An 18,805-nucleotide genomic window follows, 5' to 3' on the forward strand; every position below is an offset into this window, starting at 1 on the left:
ATCTTTTAAAATTATTTTCCTTTTATTAAGTGAGAGGCAAGGAGGCAGAGACAGACTCCTGCATACGTCCTGACCAGGATCCACCTGACCAGCCCCCTACTGGGTAATGCTCTGCTCATCTGGGGCCACCACTCTGTTGCTCAGCAACCAAGCCATTTCAGCACCTGAAGCAAGGCCATGGAGCCATCCCCAGAGATTAGGGCCAACCCGCTTGAGCCATTTGAGCCATGGCTGCAGGAGAAGTAGGGGGAGGGTGGAGAAGCAGATAGTCACTTCTCCTGTGTGTCCTGACCAGGAATCCAACCTGGGACTTCCACACGTCAGGCCAATGCTCTACCAACTGAGCCAACTGGCCAGGGCCTTAAACAGATCTTGAAGTGAAAGGAGAAAAATCTGGGCCTAATATGAACCAAGATGCTTTTTTTTTTTTTCTTTTTTTTTTGCTGTAAGCAACATTAGGCAGTTGGGAATGAGATGCTCTGCTTTTGAACCCTGATCTGCTTCTTACCAGTGTCTTTGGGCATGCCATTTCTCTTCTACCTAATCTGGGCTTCAACTTCCTCCTCTATTATTCATTAATTGTTATAATTATTTTTATTTAAGAGGGATCCTAGCTCTAATAGATGAGCTCTCTACCTATCACTTCACTATTATAGTTTCAATGAGTGTGTCTTAAAAATTTTGCATTTCTAAGCATCTTCTTTTGAAAGGTAGAAACCATGAGGAGAGGTCTTAGTTAGTACTTCCCGGTTAATGCTTCAATTACCAGTTAATGCTTTAATAAAGATTACTTGATAGCTAGCTGAGAAATGAACACGGGCTACTTGAGGTGATAAGATACTAAGTGATGGTGGACCAATGAAGGTTGGGTGACAAAGTGCTCAGAACAGCCTGATCAGGCGATGGCGCAGTGGATAGAGAGTTGGACTGGGATACTGAGGACCCAGGTTTGAGACTCCGAGGTCACCAGCTTGAGCGCGGGCTCATCTGGCTTGAGCAAAAGCTCACCAGCTTGAGCCCAAGGTCGCTGGCTCGAGCAAGGGGTTACTCTGTCTGCTGAAGGTCCGTGGTCAAGGCACATATGAGAAAGCAATCAATGAACAACTAAGGTGTCGCAATGCGCAACAAAAAACTAATGGTTAATGCTTCTCATCTCTCCGTTCCTGTCTGTCCCTGTCTATCCCTCTCTCTGACTCTCTCTGTCTCTGTAAAAATTAAAAAAAAGTGCTCAGAACAAAGACTTCACCTAAGTACATTTTATTTGAATTCTGCCCAGCATGGGAGATGCCTTAGAAGTTGGTGGGGTGGCCTGACCTGTGGTGGCTCAGTGGATAAAGCATCAACCTGGAAACACTGAGGTTGCCGGTTCAAAACCCTGGGCTTGCCTGGTCAAGGCACATATGGGAGTTGATGCTTCCTGCTCCTCCCCCCTTCTTTCTCTCTCTCTCTCTCTCTCTCTCTCTCTCTCTCCTCTCTATAATGAATAAAAATTAAAAAAAAGAAGTTGGTGGGAAGGCAGAGAGGAATGTTCAATGTGTTCTACATGGTCTCATCTGGCTGAAATATGAGTGAAGAAGTGTTGAAAAAGGAAAACTAGGGGAGCACAGAGGGAAAGCCATGGTCAAGAGTAGAAGTAGAAAAATCTTTGAAAGCTTTTCAGCGGGGGACCAACAACATTAGATCTATGCTGCTTACAGAATAAGGTATAAATTGTGGGGTTAGGGTGTGGAAGACAGGGTTGAGGGTGTGGTGTGGAGGCCCTTACAATAATTCAGTTATGAAGTCATGGACCTCCAAACTCGAGTGGTGGTGATAAGAATAGAAAGGGGTACAATGCTGCAGAGGACGCAGCTGCCAACTGGATGTCGCAGAGTGCTGAGAAGACCCCCAAACCACAGACACCTAGGGATTCTGGGTACTGATGAAAAGATCCAAGATTTCTATCTCCTTTTTCCCTATCTCTACCCAATCAAAATTGCACTAACTTGATATCAGTTGGCAAGTAATTGAGTGGCTAAATACAGCATGTGGCAAAAGTAGGTTTACTTTATAGCTATTTGTTTGGAAAATAATACTATAATTAATAAATAATAATAAAAGAATAAACTGTTTCATGTACTCACAACTGTAAACCTACTTTTGCCACACCCTGTATGCAAAATAAATGGAAGAATCATCTTTGCCTATGAAAATCACAAACAAACCTGGTGGAGAGAGGCCCTGTGGGCACTGCTCTAACTCTCTAAGAACCTTTCTTGGAAAAGGCAGCCAAGATTACTGATAACCAGGAGATAACTGGGTTCTTATCTCGATTCTTCTGCCCTTAATCACTTGTGTCTTCCCTTTTATGTTGAAGCAAGCATTTCAGAGACCCCCTTGCACAGCTTGAACTCCAGTGTTGCACAGTCTTTCCCTCTACCTATGTACAGCCTATAATATTATTTTAGTCAATTAAAAATATTTCCCTTTCTCGTTTTCTAGTCTTTCTTTACAAAGCATAGCGCTGCTTTCAGGACAGGAGTGAAGGCCTCCATCTGTACGTTTGGGTTTGAACATCAAGACAAAGCCAGTCCGTCTCCTCCCTCCTTCAGCATCGCTCCTCCGCCCGCTTTGCCTTCGCAATTGCATCCCACTCATTTCCACGGCAACCGGCGGGCGCCCACGTCCCTCCTCAGGACCACGCGGCCGCAGCCCCCACTCTGCCCTCACGCCAGCGCGCCAGCTCCAGAGTGGCGCGTGGAAGGAGGAGGCTAGTTGCCAGGGAAACGGGAGGACGCCAGGGAGCCGCCCCCACCGCCCCCACCCCTAGAAAGGCGGGCAGAGAAAGCCGCCTGGGAGGAGAAGGAGGAGGAAGAGGGGCCGGTAGAGGGAGCGGAGAGGAAAGAGGAGGAGGAGGAAGAGGAAGAGGAGAATAGGGACGGCCCCTGCGCGATTGATGGGCGACTCCTCCGCCCGGGACCAGCCCACCTGCCCCGCCCCTCGGCCTCTTAGTTCCTCGCAGGGGATCAATGACTGACCCACAAGGTAACGGCCGGGCCCCGCCAGCCCTAGTGGCCTCTGGTCCTCCGAGGAGGTGAGGGGAGGGGAAGGGTACAGCTTCTCTTTCCGACTAAAACGATTCCGAGGGGAAATCAGGCCTGAAGCCTGGGTGCCTGGCCACTCCTCCCTCCTGCTGGCTCGGCGCCTGTTTTTGGGGGGTTTTTGTTTGTTTGTTTTGTTTTGTTGTTTTTTTTCTGGCTCTAAGGGACAGGTTTGGGGGACACTGTGATCATTTATTTGCTAGCTGGTTGCCCCCACCTACTTAACTTGCTGGCAGATTGCCCTGGTTTGCAGTCCAGAAGAGATATGCACGACCCTCAGCCTCTGAGTGCAAAATTGTTGATATTATCATTTGCATTATTATTGCTGAGAAGGTCGAATTGCTTGTCAAGCCTGTGACGTTACCACCCACCCACTGAAGTTTCCCAGTTGCAAGCTGAGTATTTCCCTATTGGGCTTGATGTGACCGTCCATCTCTTTCAGTTTTACAATGAAGTGGAGAGTCACCCCCAAGCAGCCCTCCTTCCACCACCTGCCCCGCCTTGCCGTGCCCTTGATTTCTTAAGCCAAACTGACTGAAAGGGTCAAGTCAGATCACCAACCACTACCAATTCCTCCTCTTTCTTTCCAGTCACAGTATTCTCTCAGTATCAGAGTATGAGGCAAATTAGGTCCGAGTCACACATCTTTGTTTAATCTCACAAAGTATTGATGTATTTAAATAAGAAATCACGTATGGCACCATGATGCTAAGGTTTAAACAAATTCTGAGACAGCTGTCATTACAAATTAATTGTGTAAAAGAATGAATAAGGTCTCTTGAATCCTAAGCACCCAATTGTGGAAAAGGAGGAATTTATTTATTTATTATTATTTTTTTTTTGTATTTTTCTGAAGCTAGAAACCGGGAGAGACAGTCAGACAGACTCCCGCATGCGCCCGACCGGGATCTACCCGGCACGCCCACCAGGGGGCGACGCTCTGCCCACCAGGGGACGATGCTCTGCCCCTCCGGGGCGTTGCTCTGCCACGACCAGAGCCACTCTAGCGCCTGGGGCAGAGGCCAAGGAGCCATCCCCAGCGCCTGGGCCATCTTTGCTCCAATGGAGCCTCGCTGCCGGAGGGGAAGAGAGACAGAGAGGAAGGAGGGGGAGGGGTGGAGAAGCAAATGGGCGCTTCTCCTGTGTGCCCTGGCCGGGAATCGAACCCGGGACTTCCACACGCCAGGCCGACGCTCTACCGCTGAGCCAACCGGCCAGGGCCGGAATTTATTTTTTAAATAATTTTTAAAATTTTTCAGCCCTGGCCGGTTGGCTCAATAGTACAACGTCAGCCCCGCATGTGGAAGTCCCAGGTTAGATTCCTGGTCAGAGCACACTGGAGAAGGGTCATTTGCTTCTCCAGCCCCTCCCCCCCTTCCCTTCCAGCAGCCATGCTGGAATGCTTTGAGCAAGTTGGCCACTAAGGATGCCTCCATGACCTTGCCTCAGGTGCTAAAATAGCTCAGTTGCCGAGAGGGGCAGAGCATTGCCTGGTAGGGGGCTTGCTGGGTAGATCTCAGTGGTCAGGGTGCATGTGGGAGTCTGGCTCTGTCTCCCTGCCTCTTACTTAATTAAAAATATTTTTTTCAATTAAAGTTAACATCCACTATTATATTAGTTTCAGGTGTACAACACAGTGATGAAACATTTATGTATGTTAGGAAGTGATCGGCCCAATAAGTCTAATACACATCTGACACTATACATAGTTATTAAAATATTATTGATTATATTCCCTATGCTGTGTTCCTCATGACTTTTTTATAACTGGCAGTTTGCACATCTTAGAGGGACTTTATAAACCGATTGTCATGTATTAATATAGCCATTTAGATTTTGTTTCAAAGGAAAGTTCAGCCTAAAGAGGGGCCAAAATTTACATTTTTAAAAAATTGCTAAACTAATAAAATACTTACTCTGTTGACATTTCTAATATGAGAACATAGTAAGAAAATAGTGAAATAGCTTGATTGTTAGTAAAAAGAAATTCCTTCAGATCAGTTCTGACAAATGTGGTTATAGAACAGAAATCACAGAAACAGATTAGATATAGATATGATTTTTTAAACAAATTTTAAATTTATTAATTTTAGAGAGAGATAAAGGGAGGGAGAAGGAAAGAGAGGGAGAGGAAGAGAGAGACAGGAACATCAATCTGTTCCTGTAACATGCCCTGATCAGGGATCAAACCTATACCCTTTGCATATGGAGATGGCACTCTAACCAACCAAGCTATCCAGCCAGGGCTAGATAGGATTTTTTAGAGAACTGAAAAATATTTCTGCAGATTCTGTTCTCCTTAGTCAGGGAAATTTGGTTTGAATTCATTGGTAATTTACACTAGAGAGGAATACATATGTCACCGAGTTCTTAGAATATTCCTCTTTGAAATTTCACAGATATGTAGAATTTTGAGGACAAGAAGGATCACTCACTCTTGCTTTCCCACAGGCCTCCTACTCCCTTCGCCTTTGCTTTTCCCTCCCAATTTAAAATAGTTTCTTACGTTGATCTCTAAAGCACAAACTTGGCACAATACATTATCACCAGAGACTTAAAACAGAAGCATGCATGACCATGAGTGGATTTTAAATTGAAAAGCAGTTCAAAGGTGAGAAACAAGTGAATACAGGATGCTATTTTAGAAATATGTGCTTTGCCCACATTTTATCATCATTCTCCCCCCCTTCCACCTGTCTGTATTTGCTGAGGAAAAATTTTTGGCTTCAAATGGCCATCTGGTTGAGTAGGCCTACAGTGTGGAGATCCATGAATTAAGCATTATCTCATGTGGATTTATTTCCATAGAGTTATTTCTGTTTCTTGTTCATCCTGGTCAGTTTTTCAAACCTGCAGTACAATATAAAGTTCAAGTGACACTTCAGAAGTGTGAAAAATGTCTGCCTAAATAATGGTGGTCAACCATCTCCTTGCTCTATTTCTAACTATCCGTTTCCTTGGTGCCTGTAGTACTTGGTTAACCTCACAAAGTATTGATGTATTTAAAGAAGGAATCACATGTAGCACCATGATGCTTCAAACTACTCATTTTTATGGTAAAGTATAGCAATAGAGAGTTTAGAGAGTTTATGGAAGGAAAAAAAGACTTTTGTAGGCAATTTGAACATCCTTTATTTGGTAGGTGATTGTGAAGTCAGCGGTAACCTAGCAAGTAATTCAAATAGTGTTATTTCCTATCTATTTTAACAAAGTTATTTCATGGCTCTTGACTTAGAAGCCTCCTTAAAATAACACTGCATTGAAGCAGGATAGATTATCTGGCTTTACTATGTTAAATTTGTCACCAAGATGTATCATCCAAGTGCACTCTGGGATGTGCCTCTTCAGTGACCATTAACATATTTTCATTATGAATCCTTACGTTCTTCACTTGATTAATATTCAGGCAGGCTTCTCTTTCCAACTGTAGCATCAGGGTTTCATCTTTCTGCCTGTTTTAACACCGTCCTTTTCTGAAAAGGTAGGAACTTCATTTTTACATAGGCACAAATTCATATGAAACATTAAAAGTAATCTTTTAAACTAGAATCTCATACATGACTATTAAAATGCTCAGAGATTTATGTTTTGAGCATAGATTATGGAACTGCCTATAGGATTGTAGTTTTAGATGCCGACTCTCAGAGACCAATTTTCTATACTTAAAGTAAAATTACCCCCGAAGGACCAGCATGAGTCATCCCTATAGTTCAGGGCTAGACGATAAACCTGAAAAGATTTTACAGCAACAAGACCAGACACTGGCTCACCGTGAGTCAGGGGCCAGCTGATTCTGCCAATATCTACACAACTGAAAAACCAGGGGAGGAAGAAAAGTGGCAGAATGCAGACACCTGGAGGCAGGAATTTTGTCTTATCCTGCTGTTTTCCAGAGCCTAGAAAGCACCTGTCACATGGAAGTCATTAAAAAATACATGTATTGTAGTACCCTGGCCGGTTGGGTCAGCGGTAGAGCATTGGCCCAGCATGTGGATGTCCTGGGTTCAATTTCCAGTCAGAGCACACAGGAAAGGCGATCATCGGCTTCTCCACCCCTCCCCTTCCCCCTTCTCTCTCTCTTTTTCTTTCCCTCCTGCAGCTATAGCTTGATTGGGTTGAGTGCATGGGCCCTGGGTGCTTTGGATGACCCCGTGGAGTCTCTGCCTGAGGCACTAAAAATAGCTCGGTTGCAAGTATGGCCCCATCAGCCACAGACAGGGGTTGCCGGGTGGATCCCAGTTCAGGTGCATGCGGGAGTCTGTCTCTTTATCTCCCCTCTTCTCACTTGAAAAAGAAGAAAAAAATACATGTGCAAATAAATAAAAGACCTTTACTGGACAATAACCAGGAATAGTGTGGAAACTTTGATGACCTTCTAGATGAAGTCTAACAGACTCATTATTTTTTTTATTGAGGTATAATTGACATTTAACATTATACTAGTTTTAGGTGTACAATGCAATATTTGATACCTCTATATATTGCAAAATGATCACCATAATAAGTCTAGTTAACATCCATCTAGCAGACTCATTATTAACAGAGCCATTTAATAACTTTGTGATACACATAGGTCACACCAAATAGAGCCAAACTTCTTGAAAATGTTGTCTCTACTTCCTTACCTCTCATTGATGCAATCCACTGCAATCTGTCTTCAGCCTCGTCACTCCACTAACAGCTCTCACCGAGGTTATTAATAACCTCCTTCTTGAAACACGTTCTTCTCTGCATCTATGAAACCACCCACCTGGTTCTCCTCCTGTCTCTCTGGTTTCTTTGCAGGTTTCTCTGGCTTCCTCTTCTTAAATTTTGGTGTTCCTCTGAGTTTTGTTCTGGGTCCTCCTCTTTTCAGTACCCATTCTGCCTTCAATTTCAGTTGTCCCCCAAAATGCCAGCAATGCCTACATATTTACCTCTCTAATCAGCACCTACATCTACTTACTTGACATCTCCATTTGCTGTACCCCCGGCACTTGAAACTACACGCTACTTTTTCACAAACCTACTTCTCCTTCCTCCTCCCTTTCTGAAGGGGATGTTGGCACTAACCTCTGGCTGCTCGAGCCAGTAACTGGGGCAGCTTCCTTCACACATCCCTCTCCCGGCCCATCATGTCATCACCAAGTCCTGATGACTTTCTCTCTTTGAGTAGCCCTGAATCCCTCATGGTTTGCAGGTGGGCACTAGTATGAGACTCTCTGGGTTCAAATCCCAACTCTTGCACTTAGTATCTCTGTAACCTTAGGCAAGTTACTGAATCTCTTTGTGCCTCAGTTTTCTCATGTGCAAAATAGAGATATAGTTTCTGCTTCATAGTGTGGTCATGAAGATTTGAATGAGTTAATATGTGTAAATGCTTATAACTTCCAAAGGCTCAATAAATAGTAGCTGTGATCTCATCTTCCTCCTCTTCCTGCCCCTCTTCCCCCACCTCCTTGTCCTCATCTCCACTTTTGCTACCCAAGTCTGGTCACCATCTTACCTCATCGAGATTACTGTAATATGTTCCCAATGGTCTTTCCACTTCCATTTTTATTCCACCCCCCATCTGTTCTCCATATAACAGCTGGAGGGACCTTTTAAAAACGCAAATCTAATCATCTACTCCCCAGCTTGGAACCTTTTGGTGTCTTTTTATGGCTCTTCTCATCATGAGCTTCAAGGCTCCACCCACATGAGCTGGCCCCGCCCACCTTCCAGCCCTTTGGTGCTGTTCTGCCCTGTCTCTCTGCTCCAACTGCACTGATCCTCCTGGTTCTCAGCCGCACCAGCCCCTTCCTGCCCTGAAGCTTCTGTACCTGCTTTCCTTTCTATCCAAGATGCTTTCTGTTCCACTTCTTGCCTGGCTTACTCCTCAGCAAACACAGTGTCATTTCCTAAGGAAAACCTGGCCTCCCAAATCAGGTTATTTCCTCCTCTGATACCACTTACTCAAAAAACCCCACCCTGGCCAGTTGGCTCAGTGGTAGAGCATCGGCCTGGCGTGCAGGAGTCCCAGGTTCGATTCCTGGCCAGGGCACACAGGAGAGGCACCCATCTGCTTCTCCACCCCTCCCCCTCTCCTTCCTCTCTGTCTCTCTCTTCCCCTCCCGCAGCCAAGGCTCCATTGGAGCAAAGTTGGCCCTGGTGCTGAGGATGGCTCCATGGCCTCTGCCTCAGGTGCTACAATGGCTCTGGTTGCAACAGAGCAATGCCCCAGATGGGCAGAGCATCGCCCCCTGGTGGGCATGCTGGGTGGACCCCGGTTGCCCAAGTCTGACTGCCTCCTCATTTCCAACTTCAGAAAAATACAAAAAAAACCCAAAAAACCCAGACATCTCCATAGCACTGATCACAATCATGGTTCACTTGTTCAGTGTCAGTCTTCTCACTCTAGGCCATAAGCACCACAAAGGAAGGACCTATGTTCATTTTTTTTTTCCATGTTCATCTTGCTGACTGCTATATCCTGGTGCCCAGCACAGTGCCTCGGTTGGCATAGGGGTGGAATAATAGTCATTGATAATTTAGCTAGCTTCTTGGGTTTTCTTTCTTTTTATTTTTCATGTTGTAGACCTGCTTCTGAATCAGGTGTCTGTCAACCTAACTCCCTGTGACTAACCAGGACAGGATCACTGAAGCCAGCCGGCTGATGGCTGCATTATTTATGCCTGGCACAGGAGGGGTGTAAAGGCATTGACACCCACACAAAGAGTCCCTTCAGTCTGAAAGTAGTATTTGTGCCCTTCAAACAGTGGAAATTAGATTAATAAAGAGAATAAGCGCAATTATACTAAGTATAATATGGCAAAGTAACAAAGGATTCTACCACAGCATGTTTATTTATCTTTTATATGCAGGTCAGGGATTAAGAATCATGTTTCATGAAGCAAGGGACAGACAGACGTTCCTCAGTGACATTCAATATCTGCGGGACATGCAGCACAAGGTAGAGTCTGAATATCAGGTAATTTCAGAAAACGTGAGTTATCTTCCACTTTCACTTACAATATTATGAGAGAACTCAGCATACTCAGTATCACGATATGATAAACAGCAGTAGTTTTCTAAAATCCAAACCCCAGCACTTGCAGGCTGTATGACCATGGAAAACCACTTGACCTCTGAGTCTCAGTTTCCTCATCTGTAAAATGGGGATAATAATAGTACCCACCTCATAATATTGTCATGAAAAGAAATGAGCTAACCCTTTTTAAAGTATTTAGCACAGAGCTTGGCACACAGACTTTGTCAACAAATGGCATTAGGGCTTAAGCTCTACAAACCAGCAATCAAGGAAAAAGACATGCAGGGGTAAACTGGGTTGCCCTGCCATCCATCTATAAAATGCCATGGACCTTTGTAGTCATCCTGCCAGAAGAAAGGTGGTGAGCACATTCCACAATAAGCTAACTATTCATCACCCTAGTTACAGTGTTTGTGTGCAAAAACAAAATCCACAGAGAGCCTGAGGAACCGGGATGCAATTACCCAGAGCTGGCTAGGACAGGCTTGCCAGACGGGCATGTGGGAATCTGGGATCACTTAGAAAGTGTCATTCAGGCTGCTGGCCCGGAAGTCAACCCTCACCAACCAAGAAGGCATGTCCTCAGCCTCACCTAAAGATCAAAAAGTCTTCCTTCCCTAAGGAAATCACAGAACTGCCATTATCAGGTTTTTCTCCACCTTAGCAATTTCAAATATAACTGAACCTCCCGGGTCACCAAGGAAACCAGACTGATCTCGATAACCTGGTTTCACCTGTATAACACAGATGAACTTTGGGGCTGGAAATGGAGTCAGCAAAATTCTCCCACAACTTGGCAACACACCTGTAAGACTATAAAATTGAGTGAATTTCTATACAATAAGTGAAAACATAAACATTTGAACTGGTCATGCTGGGAGTGCATCTACTTTTCACAAAGGCACCTCTGCTGCCCAGCCCATGGTTTAAAATACTTGTTTGAAACTGTCTTCAGAACAGGCACATAAGATAATCAATCTTATTTTATGGTCTCTGTTGGAAAAAAAAAATCACACAACTGTGTGTGACTTGGAGCCACTGCAGTTTTATTCTCTAATCCAGTGGTCCCCAACCCTCGGGCCGTGGACCGGTACCGGTCCGTGGGCCATTTGGTACCGATCCACAGAGAAAGAATAAATAACTTACATTATTTCCATTTTATTTATATTAAGTCTGAATGATGTTTTATTTTTAGAAAATGACCAGATTCCCTCTGTTACATCCATCTAAGACTCACTCTTGACGCTTATCTCGGTCACGTGATACATTTATCCATCCCACCCTAAAGGCCGGTCCGTGAAAATATTTTCTGACATTAAACCGGTCCGTGGCCCAAAAAAGGTTGGGGACCACTGCTCTAATCTCTATTGGGCTTTCAACACTGTCCTTATTAATAAGGACACTTTCAACACTGTCCTTATAATAATAATACTTAAGTTCCTACTATGTCCTGAACAAAGTCCTCTTTCTCCCGGAGTTCTTATTCTAGAAGTAAGAAGCAAACAACATGCAAAGTAAATAAATAAGTAAGATCACTTTAGTTACTGATTAATATAATGAGGCAGATAAAACAAAGGTAATGGAAGTAAGGGTGACGCTTCTTTAAACTGACAGGGAAGTCCTCTTTGAGGAAGTGACTTTGGCTGTGCAAGTAAATGATAAGAAAGAGACAGCCAGAACATCCTGAGCAGAAGGAAAGCAAGTGCAAAGGCCCTGAGACAGGAACTACCTTGGAGCATTGGAGGAAACAAAAGAAGGCCAGAGTGGCTGAAACACACTGACCAAACATGAGTGTGGGAGAGGTAGACAGAGCCAGGTAGTGTTTCCAGGACGAAAAATAGTATTTGGAGCTTATTCTCATCACAGTGAGAATTGTTAGATGATTTTAAGCAGGGGAGTGGTATGATCTACATTTTTAAAAGATCTCTCTGGTTGTTGTGTGGAGAAACCAGTGGTGGGATTCAGCCAATTCACACTGGTTCAGCAGAACCAATACCTAAGTTTTTGTTGAGTTTGGCAAACTGGTTGTTAAAATGGCACTTGTATTCAGGGTTCTCTCTAAGGTGGGCACCTGGGCAGCTGCCCAATGTGGAAAACACAAATTTACATTCCTTACTCTTTTTAAACGTTCATCTGTGCAACAGTATAGTCTAAGCACCTGTAGCAATGTTCACTCCATTCATAGGTGAAAAAAAAAATTGATGGAACTATTTATTCATTTCATAAAACTCATTATACCTTTGATGAAATATTACATTTTAATTCCCTCATGTTTGTTACTTCAGTAAACAAACATATAATGTAAAGAGGAAGAGTGCCAAACAACCGAGGGGTAAGAAGCTCTTTTATTGTTCTTTTTTTTCTTGTATTTTTCCAAAGTGAGAAGTGGGGAGGGGGTGCAGCGGGGGAGGCAGGCAGACTCCCACATGCTCCCAACCAGGATCCACCCAGCATGCCCACCAGGGGGCGATGCTCGGCCCTCTGAGGCATTGCTCCACTGCAATCAGAGCCATTCTAGCGCCTGAGGCGGAAGCCATGGAGCCATCCTCAGCGCCCGGGCCAACTTTGTTCCAATGGAGCCCTGGCTGCAAGAGGGGAAGAGAGAGACAGAGAGGAAGGAGAGGGGGAGGGGCGGAGAAGCAGATGGGCGCTTCTCCTGTGTGCCCTGGCCAGGAATCGAACCCAGGACTTCCACATGCCAGGCCAACGCTCTACCACTGAGCAAACCGGCCAGGGCCTCTTTTATTGTTATTATTTCAAGTTTTAAATGTATGAAATAATGAATTACCTTTTCATACATCTTTTTTTTTTTATGCTTCAAACAGTCATTAGGGCAGAGAACCAGTTGTTAAATGATTTGAATCCCACCACAGGTAGAATGGTCTGAAAAGAGCAAGAGAAGCAGCAGAAAAATGAGTAAAGAAACTACAATCCGAATTTAGAAGAGAAATTCTGCTGGCTTGGGCCAGGGTGGTAGGAGTAGACATGGCAAGAAGTGGCCTGACCCAGAAAACATGCAGCACAGACATCTTGCTGATAGCTGGAGAGGGGGAATGAGAGAAAGAAAGGAATGCAAGATGACTCACTTCAGTATGTTCACTTGTCCATCAGCTCCCTCTGATATCACCACTATTTTAAACCTCTTCTTTTTTCAAAGCTCTAATCCCCATACTTTCAACAAAGAATTTCTCTTCCTTCTTTACACACACATGAAACAAAACAATGAACCCAAGGCCATCAGGTGGGAGGCTACTCAACACCTCCCTTTCCATCTGGCTACACACCCATCTAGCCCTCAAGTTCCGTGAGGTGAGGTAACACTCTCCGTGTTAGTGCTCAGCCTGAGATCTTGGTCCATAGCCCTCTGTGTCCAGCCTTCTTCATCCACAGACCTCTCCTGTGTCTTTGAAGTGTCCCTTCTTACTGACTCAGCCTACAAACATGCTCAAGTCCCTCCATTCTAAGAACAAAACAAAGCTGCCCGTGGACCATGTGTCCTCTTCTAGCCACAGCCCTGGCACTTTCCAGTCTCCAGATGTCCCCAAATAGTCAGCTACATTTCTATCTCTTCTTCCTCTCCTCCCATTCATTCCCTAACCCACTGCAACCTGGCTGTCACCTCCATGACCCTGAAACTGTTCTCGCCCAGAGCCAAGTTCAGTGGATAACTTTTTAGTCTCTGTTTCTGCAGTTTGATCTACATCTGACACTATTGCAGCTTTCTTCTAGAAGCTGTACTCCTTTGGCTTTCTGATGTCAAGTTCTCCTGGTTTTCCCTCTGTTTCTCTCACATTCTTTTCTCTGCCCCTCAAATGTTAATTCTCCCAGTTTTCCATCCTCCACCCAATTTTACTCTAATTCCCAAGGTCTCCATAACTCATCTCATCCCCTCCTATGTTTTTAACCACCACTCATATTCTGAGTCTTCAAATCAGATGCACACTCGCTGTTGTACATTTCCGTCTGAGTGTCACATAGGAACCTCAAATTCGGCAGGGCCACAGTTGCACTCCACATGTCCTTCCTCCTGCCTCCCACTGTATTCTCTGTCTGATGATAGTGACCTCAGCCTTCCCTGACTCCTCCTTCTCCGTCACCACCCACATCACACCAGTCACCACGTCCTGGCAAGTTTACAAAAAAGCTCATGACCTTGTGTCTTCCCCTTTATCTTGTTGCCACTACCCAGGTTTCAGCCTCTGTAGTTTCTCTCTAACACTATTACAATATCCTTTTCACCATCTCCTTGCCTCCAGTCTTCTTTTCTTGAAATCCATCTAAAATATGAATTTGACTATGCCATTGGAATGCAAGGAAACCTTCGGTTGTTCTTTTCATTTAAGGTCGGGTCCAAGGCCCAAGAACCACAGCAAGACAGCCTAACCTCAACCACGTCTCCAACCTCTTCTTCTTCACTATTTTATTCTCTTAACCAGGATGGTGAGGACCCCAGTTTTAATTTAGAACCAGAGGGAACTCCTATCACACCTTTTATTTAAAAAAAAAAAAAAAAACAACTATAATAAGGCATAATTTACATACTATAAAATTCACCTGTTTGAAGTGCATAATTTAATAACTCTTAGTAAATTTGCCAAATTTAAGACATCACCATCATCAATTTTATTTCCATTTTTTTATTTGTTTTTATTATTATTATTTTTTTAATATTTTTCTGAAGTTGGAAGTGGGGAGGCAGTCAGACAGATTCCTGCATGCGCCCAACCGGGATCCACTCGGCATGCCCACCAGGGGGCGATGCTCTGCCCATCTGGGGCGCTGCTCTGTTGCATCCAGAGCCATTCTAGCACCTGAGGCAGAGGCCACAAGCCATCCTCAGTGCCCGGGCCAACTTTGCTCCAATGGAGCCTTGGCTGCAGGAGGGGAAGAGAGAGACAGAGAGGAAGGAGAGGGGGAGGGGTGAAGAAGCAGATGGGCACTTCTGTGTGCCCTGGCCGGGAATTGAACCCGGGACTCCTGCACACCAGGCTGATGCTGTACCACTGAGCCAACTGGCCAGGGCCTACCATCATCGATTTTAGAACATTTCCGTCACTCCAACACCTTAGCACCCTTTCACACCTCCTTCATATTGCTCATAATAAATGTGAGCAATGTCTTTTGTGTGACTTTCTCCCAAACTGGACCACAGCTTCTCAAGGGCAGGGGCGGGATCTTATTCTTCTCTGTTGAATCAAACACCTTGTCACAGATGAGAGCCAGTGTTACTTAACTTGACCACCAACTGTTTACAGACTTAGATCCAAAAGACTTGTAACTATTCCTATAAGTCAAATCCACCCTCAGGGAGCATTTTCAAAGCCACTCACCACAAGGTCTGCAAAAAATAAATCAGGTGTCTATAAGGTGTTCTGAATATTGTTGAAGTAAGTATATAGCAACCCACAGAAACTACTTTTAAAGGGAACCACATGAGTTACTTAGATTATTTAATCCATTGCCTTATTCCAGAAAGGATTTAAAAGAGGGGGTTAAGAATCAATTGCATGACTTTAATGACCTTTCAATAACTTGGTCCATATATGACCCATGTGTATTTAGATAATTTAGTAAGGTAGAAAACACAAGAGGAAATAAACTTTGTATTGGGTAGATATTGAACCCCTGGGTCATTGGTGAACTTGGTCAGTTACTTGTAGAAATCCCACCTTTCTCTCACAGGGCAGTGATCTGCATGGACACTAGGGAGTCTCCATTTCTGGGTGTACAAATAGTGTAAGACCTAATAACTAGATATGACTCCCAAATCATATACATTTGCCACACATTCCTTCCTGTGCTTTACTTGCCTTTAATGAACTGGCTCAAATTGAAGCCCTTAGAAACCTCCTGCATACACTATTCCTGCTACTTCCTAAAATATGCTAAGGGTTGGTATGCACCAAATTAGCAGTGCCTGTGCAGGTCTGTGTGCTAGCAGCAGGAGGGGAGGGCTAAACCTACCCTGAGTTATTTTGATGCTACTCCTTTCAGTGGTTGGGTGGGACCCTTTTGAAAACACAAGAGGAAATAAACATCTATTTGGCATATTACATGCTATTTCAGAATCTGGTAACTAGTACATAATTATATGCCATCTCAGAATTTGGCTCTATTTCTTCAAGGATGTTCATGCTGCATAGCTTTTTCCCTTCCTTCTTCTTTTGGTCAAATGTGTTTATGTAACTTTTTTTTTTTTTTTTGTATTTTTCTTAAGCTGGAAACGGGGAGAGACAGTCAGACAGACTCCTGCATGCGCCCGACCAGGATCCACCTGGCACGCCCACCAGGGGCGACACTCTGCCCACCAGGAGGCGATGCTCTGCCCCTCCGGGGGGGGGGGGTCGCTCTGCCGCGACCAGAGCCACTCTAGCGCCTGGGGCAGAGGCCAAGGAGCCATCCCCAGCGCCCGGGCCATCTTTGCTCCAATGGAGCCTCAGCTGCGGGAGGGGAAGAGAGAGACAGAGAGGAAGGAGGGGGGGTGGAGAAGCAAATGGGCGCTTCTCCTATGTGCCCTGGCTGGGAATCGAACCCGGGTGCCCCGCACGCCAGGCTGACGCTCTACCGCTGAGCCAACCGGCCAGGGCTGTGTTTATGTAACTTAAGGCAGAATTTAGCCATTGATGTCTACTGAAAGCTGGAGAGAAGGATTACGCTTGGCATTTCAGAATGATTTTTCATAATCTATCAAATATGTTCAAATGGGTCCTACTGTGTGTCAATTATTCAGCCTAATTCCTACACGTGCTGATCAAACACTGAATACGATGATATAAACTTGTTCAAGGACATGCTAGGTGACTATGCCAGATAGTGAGAGTTTGGACTGTCCACTCAGAAGGTTATGGGAATGGAGATAATTCAACTTTTTTTCCCAACGGAATGGGGGTGGTTCTGTGCTATGGGGTATGTGTTCCTCTACTCTTCTCAGCTAGAACAGGAATATTAATTCATTGAAGAGGAATGTCATGTCACACTGTTTTTACACTTTTGATTACTTAACCTCTCAAAATGAATGAATGTCACCAGTGATCATTAAAGCCCCAAACTCTGGATTATGTATGTTAGATCATAAGAACAGCAACAAAAACGAACCTATTGGGCCCTGGCCGGTTGGCTCAGCGGTAGAGCGTCGGCCTGGCGTGAAGAAGTCCTGGGTTCGATTCCCAGCCAGGGCACACAGGAGAAGCGCCCATTTGCTTCTCCACCCCCACACCCCTCCTTTCTCTCTGTCTCTCTCTTCCCCTCCCGCAGCGAGGCTCCATTGGAGCAAAGATGGCCCGGGCACTGGGGATGGCTCCTTGGCCTCTGCCCCAGGCGCTAGAGTGGCTCTGGTCGCGGCAGAGCGATCCCCCGGAGGGGCAGAGCATCGCCCCCAGGTGGGCAGAGCGTCGCCCCTGGTGGGCGTGCCGGGTGGATCCCGGTCGGGCGCATGCGGGAGTCTGTCAGACTGTCTCTCCCCGTTTCCAGCTTCAGAAAAATACAAAAAAAAAAAAAAAAAAAAGAACCTATTGAAGGCAATGGCAATTGCCACTTCCCAAAACACTTGTGGAGTTTGACAAACAATAACTTTGACAGGGCCATTGTTGACTGAGATGTGGATTTGGGTCTTAGGATGATTTTGTGCCATGACTATGAGGCTTGGAAGTGTTCCTGCAGTACACCAATGGCTTCTTAAGGCACTAGGAACCCGAGTAAAAGACCTAATTGCTAATTAAAAAAAGAAGAAGAAGCTTTGAGCATCACTGTTGACTCAGAAAGCTGTAATGCTGAAGAAAAAGTAGTTTACAGAGAGACCCCGGAGTGACTAGAACAGGATCTCCTTAGTTGACTGCTGAGGGAAGAATGGGCTTAGAAAACACACTTTCAGGGCAGGGAAACAAGGATGACCCTCAAGCCTGGACAAAAAGAGTCTTTCTTCTTCTGTGACCAAGATCAGAGTCACAGTATATGGCAAAGACTGACTTTTAGAAACGGAAGTAAACCAAGAAATGGGATTGGAAACAATGAAAATTCTTATAATAATGGTGATGGTGACAATGATGAGTGTCTTTCATGAGATACTCACCATGAGCCAGTCCCTCTGCTATGCTTCTGACCAACAGTGCCTTGGGCCCCCCAACACTCTGCAGCACAGGGCATCTCACATCTCCTCTCACAGATGAGGGGAGGGAGAATCAATGGAGTTAGTCAGCTCCGCCAAGGTCACGATGCTAGAAAGTGGAGGAGCTGGGGCCTGTCGTGTTTACCAGGATTGAGTTACAATGAGTCACAAACCCCACGTCATCCCCCACAGGCATATACGCACCTTCTATATTCTGCCCCCACAGTGGTAGCTTCGGCACAGAAGGCAGCCTGGCTGCACGAGCTGTAGTGGGGGATGGGCCTGGGGGAGGGTGTACAAGGAAGAGTGAAGGAGGAAGCCCCAATCTCCTCGCCCCCAGAAGGAAGGAATAAGAAGTTACCTGACACACCTTCAGTGTCAAGACTGCCCTCAGCCAGTAATGTCGCATGAACAGAAACTTATTTATAGCAATCTAGCTCCAGGCATGTAAATTTGAAAGGGAAAAATATGGAAGTCCCAGGATAAGGGGAGCCCCTGGTGACTGTGAATTACAAGTCCATTCCTCCTCCCCATCCTCTGCCCCTGTCACTTCAGGACCCCCAGTGTAGAAATAACATCAGTATCAGTTACGACAACAAAAAATCATTGACA

General features: G+C 45.1%; 1 protein-coding gene across 1 annotated transcript in view; it reads left to right on the top strand.

Annotated features, from left to right (window-relative positions):
• The first annotated feature begins 2,855 nt into the window (after window positions 1-2,855).
• Window positions 2,856-18,805, top strand: part of MARCHF10 (membrane associated ring-CH-type finger 10) — a 102,679-nt gene continuing 86,729 nt past the window's right edge. Inside the window, exons 1-2 of the mRNA XM_066364306.1 lie at window positions 2,856-3,024; window positions 9,923-10,029. Of these exons, the coding sequence (XP_066220403.1) occupies window positions 3,009-3,024; window positions 9,923-10,029 (123 nt within the window). The 5' untranslated portion in view covers window positions 2,856-3,008. The remainder of the gene's footprint in view (window positions 3,025-9,922; window positions 10,030-18,805) is intronic.

This window comes from Saccopteryx leptura, chromosome 2 (assembly GCF_036850995.1).
Source record: "Saccopteryx leptura isolate mSacLep1 chromosome 2, mSacLep1_pri_phased_curated, whole genome shotgun sequence".
NCBI classification, from domain to species: domain Eukaryota; kingdom Metazoa; phylum Chordata; class Mammalia; order Chiroptera; family Emballonuridae; genus Saccopteryx; species Saccopteryx leptura.